This window comes from Triticum aestivum, chromosome 7D, assembly GCF_018294505.1.
Source record: "Triticum aestivum cultivar Chinese Spring chromosome 7D, IWGSC CS RefSeq v2.1, whole genome shotgun sequence".
Taxonomy (NCBI): domain Eukaryota; kingdom Viridiplantae; phylum Streptophyta; class Magnoliopsida; order Poales; family Poaceae; genus Triticum; species Triticum aestivum.
In genome coordinates, this window is record NC_057814.1 from 403,051,549 (window position 1) to 403,065,291 (window position 13,743).

General features: G+C 48.5%; 1 protein-coding gene across 1 annotated transcript; it reads left to right on the forward strand.

Moving 5' to 3' along the window:
* The first annotated feature begins 3,640 nt into the window (after window positions 1-3,640).
* On the forward strand, window positions 3,641-7,652 carry LOC123171123 (acyl transferase 4-like). Its single transcript, XM_044588759.1, has 3 exons — window positions 3,641-4,153; window positions 6,174-6,313; window positions 7,451-7,652. Exons 1-3 carry the CDS (start codon window positions 3,641-3,643, stop codon window positions 7,650-7,652), a joined length of 855 nt encoding a protein of 284 aa, XP_044444694.1.
* Window positions 7,653-13,743: the final 6,091 nt, after the last annotated feature.

A 13,743-nucleotide genomic window follows, 5' to 3' on the forward strand; every position in this document is an offset into this window, starting at 1 on the left:
ATCTTAACAGCCCTAGTTTTTATTTACGTGCTCTTTATATTCTTGCTAACCTATCCCACAACACCTACAAAGTACTTCTAGTTTCATACTTGTTCTAGGTAAAGCGAACGTCAAGCTTGCGTAGAGTTGTATCGGTGGTCGATAGAACTTGAGGGAATATTTGTTCTACCTTTAGCTCCTCGTTGGGTTCGACACTCTTACTTATCGAAAGAAGCTACAATTGATCCCCTATACTTGTGGGTTATCAGATACCTCAGATTTTATTATCAAAAATCTATAGCCAATGCTATGAAAAGCATAGCCCAGAAGAACACAATCCGCGGTTTTTGGTCCAAGCTTGCGCTTCCTGGGAATTGGTATATTGACTTTCGCCAAACAACCCCAAGTATGTAGGTAAGAGAGTTTCAATCTTTTCCTTTTCCATTCCTCAAATGGAGTCATGGTCTTATGCTTTGTGGGAACTCGGTTTAGGACATGACACGCAGTCATTAGCGCCTCCCCCCACCATTCCTTGGAAAGACCCGATGTGTCTAACATGGTGTTAACCATATCAGTTAGAGTTCGGTTCTTTCTTTCGGCTACCCCATTTGACTGAGGTGAGTAGGGAGGCGTCCTCTCATGGATTATACCATGTTCCGCACAAAACAGGTCAAATGCATTGGAAAAATACTCTCCACCACGATCGGACCTAAGCCGTTTAATTTTTCGACAAGTTGGTTCTCTGCCTCAGCTTTATAGTTTTTGAAGAAAGTTAAAGCCTCATCTTTTGATTTCAGAAGATACACATAACAATATCTAGTGGAGTCATCAATCAACGTCATGAAGTATCTCTTTCCACCTTTTGTCAACACGCCATTCATCTCACAAAGATCAGAATGTATAAACTCTAGTGGCGCCAAGTCTCTTGCCTCTGTAGTCTTATGGGACTTATGAGGTTGCTTAGCTTGCACATATACTTGGCACTTGGAGCCTTTGACAGTAGAGATTTTCAGAATTAAATTCATATTGGCTAGCCGCGTCATGGAACCAAAGTTAATATGACAAAGTCGTGAATGCCAAATATCAGACTCATTATTGTGGCAAACATTATTAATAACTTTAGTGCAAATATCTGACAAAGATAGGCGGAACAAGCCTCCGCTCTCATAGCCTTTTCCAACAAATTGTACATACTTAGAAATTACAACTTTATTGGATTCGAAAACCAACTTAAAACCATCTCGGCATAAACGGGAACCGCTAACGAGATTTTTATTGATGGACGGCACATGATGAATGTTCTTCAGACGCACGGTCTTCCCCGAAGTAAACTTCAGATCGACCGTACCAACACCTCGAACGATGGCATGTGACCCATTCCCCATCAGCACGGGTGAAGTCCCTGTTGCCTGGTAAGAAGAAAACATGGAGGCGTCAGCACAAACATGTACATTGGCACCGGTGTCAATTAACCAATCAGGGGATTGAAATACTGAAAGGATGGTAGGAAAAATACCGTACCCTGATTCCTTCATATCAGTATCACCGATGACAACATTAGCGGACTTGCCGCTCTTCTCATGTTCGCGCTCCTCAAAGCGGTTAGGACACTCCGGAGCCCAGTGATTAGGATCACTGCAGACATGGCAAAGTCCCTTCCCCTTCTTATGAGAATTCTTCTTGAAGTTGGTAGAATGTGATGGCTTGCTCTTTGTATCAAACTTGCCTTTGCCCCGAGTTTTGTTCTTGTTATTTTTGAACTTGTTGGGCTGGAAGTTCTTTTTCTGTACCATGTGGGCACTAGAACCTCCCTCAGCAACTCGAGCACGTGTGTCCTTTGCTCTCGCCTTCTCTTCAACATCAAGAGTACCAATGAGAACCGCAACGGAAAACTCCTGTCTCTTGTGTTTCGGAAGTAGCAAAAATTTTCCATGAAGGTGGAAGCTTGGCAATGATGCCTCCAGCAACAAATTTGTCCGGCAACACACACTTGAAGTACTCAAGTTCTTTTGCGAGCGACTGTATCTCATGAGCCTGTTGTACAACAGGGCGCTCATCACGACATATACGAATCCACAATGGAGTCATCAAGAACACTCAGAAGAGCGCCTTTACAGAGGGTATCGATCTTCTCAAAAGCTTCCAGCTGTGCTGGATTGAGATCGCCCTCAGGCTTGCCCTTGGTGGCGTCATAGCTGCCCATGGTCTGAAACCAGTAGATTGCTCTCGTGCGCCACCTCTTATATTGCGCCCCCTTAAAGGCAGGCGGTTTTAGATGCGCAGCAAAACCACTCGGAGTAAATTGCCTATAATCAGGTTTTTGGATTGTTGGAAATATGAGCAAATTACTACGAGATTTAATCCGAATAAACAGAAGATAAATCATGACTACAGTAGCAGAGATTAAACTAATCATGCGAACTAGCATAGCGGATGAACAGATCACATCTAGGGCACATACTAGAAACATGAATTCTACCACGATCTCGAACAGGAAGGATAGAATCACATACGGTGCAGCGGGAGTAGCACCGCCGGCGTTGACGTTGTCGCCCATGTCGTCGAGGATGAGGTTGCCGAGGTCGGGGAAGAAGTCGTCGTTCGCGAAGTCTCATCAAGAACACTCAGAAGAGCGCCTTTTAAAAGGTTATCGATCTTCTCAATACCTTCCAGCTGTGCTGGATTGAGATCACCCTCAAGCTTGCCCTTGGTGGCGTCATAGCAGCCCATGGTCTGAAACCAGTAGACTGCTCTCATGCGCCACCTCTTATATTGCGCCACCTTAAAGGCAGGCGGCTTCAGATGCGCAGCAAAACCACTCGGAGTAAATTGCCTATAATCAGGTTTTTGCATTGCTGGAAATATGAGCAAATTACTACGAGATTTAATCCGAAGAAACAGAAGATAAATCATGACTACAGTAGCAGTGATTAAACTAATCATGCGAACTAGCATAGCAGATTTACAGATCACATCTAGGGCACACACTAGAAACATGAATTCTACCACGAGCTCGAACAGGAAGGATAGAATCACATACGGTGCAGCGGGAGCAGCACCGCCGGCGTTGACGTTGTCGCCCATGTCGTCGAGGATGAGGTTGCCAAGGTCGGGGAAGAAGTCGTCGTTCGCGAAGTCTTCGCTGCCAGCAGTCGCGCGAGTGCGCTCCCCAAAAATCTGATCGCCCCTCTCCCGTACAGGATCACGAGAGGCGGGGTTCCGGAGGCCTGCTGTCCCTTCTCCCGGTGCACGCCGAAAGGAGGGATGGAGAAGACTTGCTTGGCGGCACAATGATCTGGAACGGTGGCGAGAAACCATACGAAGCGGCGGCGGCTAGGGTAGACGTTTGCCTGACTATATAGTGCGGGCCGGGCAGGTCGTGGGAGTAAACCCCACGTTCGAGTCGTCACGATCCAAAAGAATCGGAAACGGTTCAATAATTAACGCGTCCGTTAATTATTAATTAATAACTCATTAATTTTTCCTGAGCAGCAAAAATATAGACAACGTGCATAGCTCTGTCCTCGGCTCGGCTCAATCCCGCAACCGGCAGCGCGTCATGACGAGGCGTGGCGTGGCAAGGCGAGCGAGGCGGAGCGTGCGTGTAGGTCTCCTCTTCTTATGCTCATACAAGTGATAGAAGAGCTCACCTTATAAAAAGATGCAACTCTCTCTCAACTTATGCGGTGGTTTCGCCGTCAGGATCAGCTTCAGCCAGGCGGTGTTCGACGGCCAGGGCGCGGCGCAATTCCTCACGGCGGTGGGGGAGGGAGCGCGGGGGCTCCAGGTGCCGTCAGTGACTCCTGTGTGGGACCGCGACGCGATCCCAGACCCTCCCAGCGGGCCGCCGCCTCAGCTCACGGAGTTCAGGCTCGTGACCCAGGTGGCCGACATATCGGCGGAGAGCATCGCTCGCATCAAGGACGAGTTCAAGCAGGCTGCCGCGACATCGAGGGGAGAGGTTTGCTCCACCTTTGACGCGGTAATGGCCGTAGTGTTCAAGTGCCGCGCGCTGGCGCTGGCATCAGCGCTCCCTGACGACGCCGCTGTCCGGATCGCCTTCGCCGCCGGCACGCGACACCTGCTCCGTGGTGTGCTGCCGGCGGTGGACGGCTACTACGGCAACTGTGCGTACCTGGCGTGCGTCACTATGGCAGGCAAGGCCGTCCGCAAGGCCGTATGTTAGCAGATGCAAGTGGAGCAGTTGAACAGGGCCCCAAAAATTGGAGGGCCTCCCATTCTAGGTAATTAATGTGTTAAACAAAGTATTAACTAGAGCAAACAAAAATGATGGAAATATCACAGCCCAAGGCCCATGCAACCTCCAATTCCGATCAATCAATTACTCCCAGCGCCCCCCCCCCCCCCCCCCGCCGGCAAACCCTATTCGGCGCCTTAAGCGCCCGTTTTAGGCGTTTTGGCAAACGGGCGCATACCCTCCCTGCGCGATGGGCCGGCCCATTTATACCTATTTTTTATGTTTCAAACTGAAAAAACCTGTGCGCCGTGGAAACTCGAACTCGCGACCTTGTGACCTCCCTCCTAATAGCTAAGTACGCAAGTACTTTCCTGCGATTTGCAACATCCTTTTTATTCTTTTATTGCATCTTCTTTTTCTTTTTCTTTCCCCTTTTTCCTTTTCTTGTTCCTTTCTTTTTCTTAAATGCATGATTTTAAAGAAAACTCCAGTGAACATTTTCCCAATTCTTGAACTTTTTCCTCAAAACTAATGAAGTTTTTGAATCCGTGAACTTTTTTTGAAAATCCGTGAGCCTTTTTCAAAGAATTGAACTTTTTTATCGAAATTTGCTGAACTTTTTTCAAACCCATGAACTTTTTTTCAAAATTCCGTGAACTCTTTTCAAATTTGTGAACTTTCCTTATCAAAATTGATGAACTATTTTAAATCTGTGAACTTTTTGATCGAAATTGATGAACTTTTTTTACAAATCCGGTGAACTCTTTTCAAATTTGTGAACTTTTTTTATCAAAATCAATGAACTTTTTTCAAAAGTGATGAAGTTATTTTTAAAATCGATGAACTTTTTTCAAATTCGTGAATTCTTTTTCATATTTCGATTTTTTTCAAATAAATTATACTGGGACTGAACCACGGGTCTCGTAGTGTGTGTTTTCGTGTTGATAACATCAAAGGCAGTCAGGCGCGGTGGTTGTTGCGTCTAGTGCTTCAGCGTTCGCATCATGATTCAAATCCCACTACTCGCAAAATATATGAGCTCTTTTTTGTCCTTTTTTTAGCGAGCTATGCTGGGCCGGCCCATTACCGCTTGCCTTCGGTCGCCAGGTGGCCTAAGCGGCGCTGAGGGCGCCGACGAGGAGCTCCCCCCCCTCTCTTTCAATGCTCACAAACTCTAAATCAACTCATGGACCAGTCATTTCCTCCTCATCTCGATTCTTGTACAATCCTCATTGGGGCTAATGCTTCACGATTTCCCCAAAAGAAAGTCATTAGTGGCAAGGCCGTATGTTAGCAGGTGCAACTGGAGGGGTTGAACAGGGCCCCAAAAATTGGAGGGCCTCCCATTCTAGGTAATTAATGTGTTAAACAAAAGCATTAACTAGAGCAAACAAAAATGATGGAAATATCACAGCCCAAGGCCCATGCAACCTCCAATCCCGATCAATCAATTACTCCCAGCGCCCTCCCTTCCCCCCTCTCTCTCTCAATGCTCACAAACTCTAAATTAACTCATTGACCAGTCATTTCCTCCTCGTCTCGATTCTTGTACAATCCTCATTGGGGCTAATGCTTCACGATTTCCCCAAAAGAAAGTTATTAGTGGCAACAAACTGGTGTACTCCAATCTTCTATATATTGGGGAGTTTTCCTCTCAATTCTCATGTGCTCTTGTGCATCTGCTTTGTCAGTGACTGACAAATCACCCATCGGAGTTTTATGTGCAGTCTCTCATGATCTACAACTACAGAGTCCTGCTAGATTCGATGGTTGTGGCAGTTCTTAGCACCCTATTCTTCTATTACTTTATAGTAGTAGAATAGTACATCCAGTTCGTTGTTCTTTCTTGAACTTGTGTATCCGGTGGTGTAAGTCTACATGAAAATTATACTGCTATAGTGATTAAGAAACTATACATTTTAATCCACTCTTTCGAACATCAGGGCCTAAATTTTGATTCGCATAGGGCCTCTGATATTCTAGGTACGGCCGGGAGGCGTCGCTGGCGGAGGTCGTCGGCGCGGTACGTAAGGCGAAGGAGGCTGTCCCAGCGCAGTTTGCCGGCTGGATGCGCGGCGTCGATCACTACGACGTGCCGCTGGACTACAGCACGGTGACGGTGTCAGACTGGAGCGAGTAAATTGCACAGAAGTACCACAATTGGGGTATTGGAAGCAGATTGGTACCAAGATTGATAATTTTTACGTGTCAGTATCAAGATTGGGGCTAGCCGTTGCAAAAAAGACTAAAAGCTCGTTTTGTACGTATTGACACTAAAGCTGACCGATTGGGCCCGCCCGTCAGGCGCCACGCTGGCCAGTGCGCGTGTCGCCTGAACAACGGCCTCCGCCTCCTGCTCCGCCGCCGCCGGATTCGCTCCCCCCACCAGCCGGCACCGACCGTTCCCGCACCACCGCGCCGCCTCCCTCCCGCCGGCCACCGTCGCTCTCCTCCCGCCCCCGCCCCAGCACGCGCGCGTCGTCGAGCACCACCAGTAACGCCTCCCCCCCCCCCCCGCACGAGGTCCACGCATCGGCATCCACCCAGCCATCCACCTTTGACTGCCCAGTCCAGATTCCGCATCCAGATCTAGCCGCGCGCGCGATCCGGGGAGGGGGGGCGATGAACGGAGGCATCGCTCCGCCGCCGGCCGCGGCCGCGACGGAGGCGGAGACGGCGGCGACCACGCCGAGCCACCGGCGGCTGCCGGACTTCCTCCAGAGCGTGAACCTCAAGTACGTGAAGCTGGGGTACCACTACCTCATCACCCACCTCATCACGCTGCTGCTGCTGCCGCTCATGGCCGTCATCGTCCTCGAGGCCGGCCGCACCGACCCCGACGACCTCCGCCAGCTCTGGCTGCACCTCCAGTACAACCTCATCTCCGTGCTCGTCCTCTCCGCCGTCCTCGTCTTCGGCGCCACCGTGTACGTGCTCACCCGCCCCCGCCCCGTCTACCTCGTCGACTTCGCCTGCTACAAGGCGCCTGACCACCTCAAGGTCGGCTTCCAGGAGTTCCTCCGCCACTCGGCGCTCTGCGGCTTCTCCGACGACGCCCTCGAGTTCCAGCGCAAGATCCCTGGCCAGCGTGGCGCCTGACGGGCGGGCCCAATCGGTCAGCTTTAGTGTCAATACGTACAAAACGAGCTTTTAGTCTTTTTTGCAACGGCTAGTCCCAATCTTGGTACTGACACGTAAAAATTAGCAATCTTGGTACCAATCTGCTTTCAATGTCTTAATTGTGGTACTTCTGTGCAATTTACTCGACTGGAGCCGCGTCGGCTTCCACGAGGTGGACCACGGCTTCGGCGCTCCCGGGTACGTGTTCCCGCTCAACGACCACGTCAACTTCGTCGCGTCGCTCAATTACGTCAGGCCGCCGGCGCCAAAGCGTGGGGGCATCCGGGTGGTGCTCTGCTGCGTCGAGGAGCCTCACGCCGCTGCCTTCGCTGTCGAGCTCGCCAAGTTCGCCTAGATGCAACGGACGCCCCATTTGGGAGCAAAAAAATGGAGAGGTAGCCTGAATTTAGCGAAATGCCACAACGTTGCTGCACAACATCAACAGTGTATATATACAACACGATTTGCAGTTGGTCGGAAACTAAAATAACGATAAGAATTATGAAACGGAGGGAATTGCAATTTGGTTGCAGTTAAGCATCACATAGTTGGTTCAAAGATCTACATACTCAGATTTCTAGGTACATTTTGTATACAGTGCGGCCATCTTTTTTTTTCTTTGAATTGTACATGACAATACACCTATAAAGGATGCTGGAGTACCCGCCTTCTGGGGTTTCGCGGCCGAGAGTGCCCTTAGCATCGTTCGTTTCGCAGTGACGTGCCACGGCTGCCTTTCTAGGGTTCTTCCCCCGGCATGTCCGCTCCCGTGCGACGGGCCATGCGGACCCGCTTGTCAACAACCTTTGAAACTGAGCGGGGTGTGTCGCTCGTGCCCGCCGGCAGACGCGTGTGCACGGCTCGATGAGAAGGCCCTCCGCACCGCCCTTTTCGCAGTGGCCTCCCACGGATGGCTCCCTCGGGCTCTCCCATCGTCCGATCTGTCCGATCTCCATGGGTCTTGCTCGTGGATCCTCTCCCCCCTTTTCATAGGCGGCTAGGGGTGTTGGTGTATATATTGCCGGCCTCCACGGGTCTTCTTCATGGATCCTCCTCCTCCCCTTTGAATCAAAGGCTCTAGAAGAGTCCCAACCTCTCCCAATACCTTACTTGATTTTTTTCCCTAAAAAAATACCTTACTTGATGTCCAAGGATCACATGGTAACAAACGAGGATGAAATTGGTGAAGACTTATGGAAGTTACAACCAAATTTGCAACAAGGATTAGGTGGTATGAGCAGTGGTACAAGCATCCCGGTTCGTACAACGCACCATCTTCTCCTCTGGACCTACCTGTGTTGTTTCGTATCTCTATCAACATTTTCTCATACAAATTCCGATTTGGGCGTTCTTGGGCTCATTGAATCCGTATGGACGATCCTGATAACCTCAAGGTTTTGTATATCAAAATTAGGCTCTTTGGGAACCTCATTTTGTCAGACTTTCCAGAAAATCCAAATTTGGTGCTTGCAACTTCTTTAGTTTGGCCTCAACTTGGTTCCTTTTACCGTGCTAAGTCCATGGGAGCTTCAATAGACCTAAAAAGATAACAAAACAAAGTAACACTAATAAAAACGAAAGATTATGCAATGAACTTAATAGAACATTGCTATGTGCTTCTTTGTGTTCCGTGTCTCGGATATCGACGAGCCCTGGGATCGAGGTAGAGTCACTAGACAAAATAGCTTCACAATAACATTAGAGTAAAGTTAATTAAAGTAAACCGCTTACGCATAGACGGGCCTACGGGATTACGAGGGTACGCCCCGACACATTGCGTGAGGGGATTACTCACATATCGGGGTTGAATCACAAGCACATTGCATTGTATAAAAAGAGTTATTTGAAGACGAATGACTGAAAGTCTTAAAATCTCGATGATCGCAACATAACCTCAGTTACAAGTCTAATGGAAATGGTTATGGAGGTGGAGATGGCTATGAATATGTGACGACCTTTGTGTGGCAGTTGCGATGGGGGATGATGATGGTTGTGTAGGAAAATGTTTCGACTCCTTCACAACGAGTGTCTCCCTCTCGTTTATATAGTGATGATGGGCGGAATAGGATTCTGGAGCGCCTCTATTGCTAATTTCCTCGCTCCCACTTCATGAATGTTGTTAGAGCATCTATAGTCGGGTCCCCTAAACCCGTCTCAAATGCACGGGAGGGCTGATCGGTCACAAAAGATTAACCCACCAGAACGCCTCAAACCGGCCTCAAACGCCTGGGCAGTCTGGTGCCCCTCATATCTAGCCCAAATGTAGGGCGGCCCGGGCACGCCCGAGAGCGTCTGCCACGTCGGTGCTAACAGGCACGACCCACCACTAACCCCACGGTTGTCCCACAAAAACCCCATCCGGCTGCTCGCTCGGAACCCTAGCTCAGTCACTCCCCTCTCTCGCTCCATCCTCTGCTCTCCCTCTCCGGTTCTGATCCACTCTGGCGCAATGTTGAGCTTCGACGGCCACTCCAGCTCCAACCTCGACGTCGACGAGGAGATGGCCCTCCGCATTGCCTTGGAGCAGTCCAAGATGGACACTGGGGGGCAACTCCGGATCTGCAGCGTCACCGCAGCTCCCATGCCGGTGCAACGCGGACGCTGGAGTTGGACTCTCCCAGCCAGCGCTGAGCTCCGGCAGGACAATGCAATCCACACCGCCCCGCGTCGTCCCCTTCCCCCGCTGGCCGCTCTTCCGCGCGGGCAGCGGCGGGTGCTAATCCCAGTGCCGCCGGCCCGCATGCGCACTCCGAAATCGGAGGTGGGGCCACCCGCCGCGAGAGGCAGCGGGTAAGGGAGAAGGAAGCGGCGGAGCGGGCCGTCAGCGCGGGATACCGGTAGAGCCCGATGAGGACGAGCGGCTCCTTGCTTGGGTCTACCTCCAGTCACTGATGACGGCGGAGACAAATGCTCGCTGCCTCCGATGGAAGGACGCAAAGGCGCTCTGGCTAGGCATAGAGTAGTCGGAGTAGGAGCGGGAAGGAGGCAACAGCGGAGGCGGCTCGGGTCGCCGAGTTGAAGAGGCAGCAGGACAGGACCGTCCACCGGATGAAGGGCTTGATCGTCCTCTTCGACTCCGACGACCGCAACGACCACAGCTCCACCACCTCCTCCAACGACCAAGATCCTCCACCAGCCGCGGACACCTACAACTACACTGACGAACGAAAGGGGAAAGGCCCGACGAGGAACTAGTGAAGAGGCTCCATCTTATGTTTATTATCATTTTTAGGTGTTGAAGTTAAGAACTTGTTCGTCGATGAATTGTGGTAATTGTAAGTGCATCAAGTGCCCCCTTAGTAGTTTTTGAGTATTGAAGACAAATAGGTTGAGGAACTAATGTGTTTGTGAGTATACATAGGAGATAGAGTCCCTGAAGATTTGGTTTAACACATGGATGACGACCCCTAAAAATGGATTTCTTTAGGTGAAGAATCTGGTGATGAAATTGGCATGGCCTAAAAGTTTGTTGTGGCCTTTGAAGAAATTGATATGAAGACTTTGAAGTTTGAAGACATTTGTTTTTATAGTTTCTTTTCTTCCTATTTGAGTCGTAGGAAAAACCGTACTGTTAAAGGGGTCTAGGTGAAACATAATTCACATTTCCAAAGTGATGCTCAAAATTACTCAAACCCATACAAAAAAGCCGCTTCGAGTGAAGCCTTTGGAAATCTCCAGTACAGCTGACGCATTTGCTAGCTACAGCGACGAAGTTCATCTAGTCACTGACGATTTTGGTCATGCTGAGGAGTTAGGAGTTCACCAGTGCGATCTGCCTAAAAGTGAGGAAATTGAGTGCCCCGATGAATTTGAGAGTTCAAATTCCGACCGTTGCCGCGCCACGTGCCAGCTGTCGAGTGGATCATTATCCTAACAACGGCTGAATCAGAGAAGGGCATTTATAACAATTCATGTCGGGTTGCCCTGGCTATAAATAGCCACCCCCCACAACCACTTGTTGGTTGGCTGCTCCGAGAGAACTTGTCACTTTTCATTTGAGAGCAACCCATCCTTTGACGACTTTGAGAGAATCCTAAGTGAGGAAAAACCCAGAGCCAAAGTGATTGAGCATCACTGAAGAGATTGATCTGTGTGATCCGACGCCTATTACCTTTGAAGACTGTCATTCTTCCAGACGGTTAGGGTCAAGTCCTGAGTACACCAAGAGTCATTGTGGTGTGCCGGTGAACAAGTCTGTGAAGGTTTTGGAAGTCTACCTTGAAGACTTACCACGAGTGATTGGACGAGGACTAAGTGACCTTAGCTCAAGAGGAATACGGTGAGGACTGTGTATCCTCTGAGTTGCGAGTCAGCCGCCTCAACCAGACGGACAGTTGATGCAGCAATTGGAACTTGTCTACCAAATTGCATTGTCTTCACCGAGCCAACCTGGTTTCAAATTCCTCACCCTCTCTTACATTATTCCGCCGCTGAAGAATTTGTGATCTATGCTCTGACGAATTTGAAATGAAGAATTTCATCACACTATCTTTCATTTCTCCATATTCTTCATGCTTGTATGACTGTATGATTGCATGTTCTTCACTCTTCTGCATTCTGATTGCATGTACTTTGATTCTGTGATGACTTAATTTCCCTTGTGTTTCTATTTCTTCATTCTGATCTTCGTCAAATTCTTCAGCGTTTGACGAATTTCTAAAAATCTCCCATCACCCCCTCTAGGAGATAACCTGTGCTTTCAATTGGTATCAGAGCAAGATACTCCCTTGTTCTGTGTGATTTTGGTTTAACCACCTGGAGTTTTAGTCATGCGACTGCATGTATGAAGCAAGTGTCCGCTGTGTGCCCCATCTTTGATGGTGATGACTATCCCAAGTGGAAATTCATGATGAGGAAGCGTCTCCTATCGACAAACAGCGAGTTGTGGACTGTCATTGAGATTGGTCTTACCGATCTATGCAAGATGGCACATGCTGATGACATTCACAAGTATACTCGGCTGGATATCTGGGCGAGAGATATCATCTAATCTAGCTTATCCAGAGATGAGTTCAGGCGGATCATGCACCTAGCCAACGCCAAGCTCATTTGGGACAGGATCTCTCACATCTATGAAGGTCACCGCACTCGTCAGGATCCCTGGTTCCTCGAGTTCAAGGAATCTCTCAAGTCCATGACGTATGATCCAGACTCATCGTCTTTAGCAACATGCCTCATGGCCAAAGGCGTTAAGGTACTCAAGCCATCTTCATCTTCTTCAAGTGAAGGTGAATCTGACGAAAACATGACTTCTAGCTATTCCAAACTTGCTACAATTGTTGCAAAGCAACAAACTGCCATGGAAAGGATTCACAAACTGTTAGATAAAGTGACGATCTGTTGAACGATGAAATGTAACAATCTCAAATTCTGACAGAAGACCTTGAGCGTCTACAGTCAAAATATGACAAACTTGAAAGTAGTCATGTGCCCCTCTCATCTGCACACGAGAAGCTGTCATATGGATTTCTTCAAAGGAAGCAAGAACTCGAGAAGCTGAGATCGTCTCATGTTGATCTTCAGAAAGACAATAATTCATTACTTTCCCAACATATCAGCACCGCTCAGGAAGAATTTGTTGCTCCATGCTTAAAATGCCTTGAACGTGGTAATGCAAATTCTTTAGCTGAAAGTTCAAATGCTTCAACTGCTGCTATATCTTCAAATGTCTCTGTGGTTTCAATTCCCTCATCTGAGGAGACCACTAGTGTCACTAACAAAAATGCATGTATGAAGCAATTATACATCACATGCATGTACAAAAGCCTCAAAGGACACCAAACTCTCTGTGATGTGCTCAACAAGTAGATTTTGAACAGGAACCCTAGGAAAGAGGGTATTACTTTTGAGAGAAAGCTGAACACAGATGGATCTTATTGAAACCTGAGCAGTATCCCAAAACCACATGGGTTGCTACAAAAGGACCTCCAGTTGATCCATCGACTCTATCTAGCTACAATTCTGATACTCCACATTCTTCTGATGAGTCATTTGCCTACAACTATAAGCTATTCAAAAATCAGAATGGTGAAGTATTTGCTAGATTTGTTGGTACTAATTGCAGGAATGGTCCCCTAGTGAAGAAAATCTGGGTGCCCAAAAGTGTTCTTCGAAACCTTCAGGTGAATGTCATCATGACACCACCGAAGAAAAGGAACAAACCCAGGGCAAATTCGTCACCTGGACCAAAGTCGTCAAATGAATGCAGGCCAAATCATGCTCGTACTAACACTTCTATGCAAGGAAACAGACGGCGATATGATGAATATGTGCATTTTTCCTCAATTCACTATGTGCACAAAACTGCTAAGAATTTCTCTACATATTCTTATGAGTACTACACTCCTCCTGTGAAGAGAAATCCATATTCTTCAATGCCTAAGTTCTCTATCAATGCATTGCTTTATATTGCTTCTCAGCCACCCATTCAGATGTGGGTGGTTAAT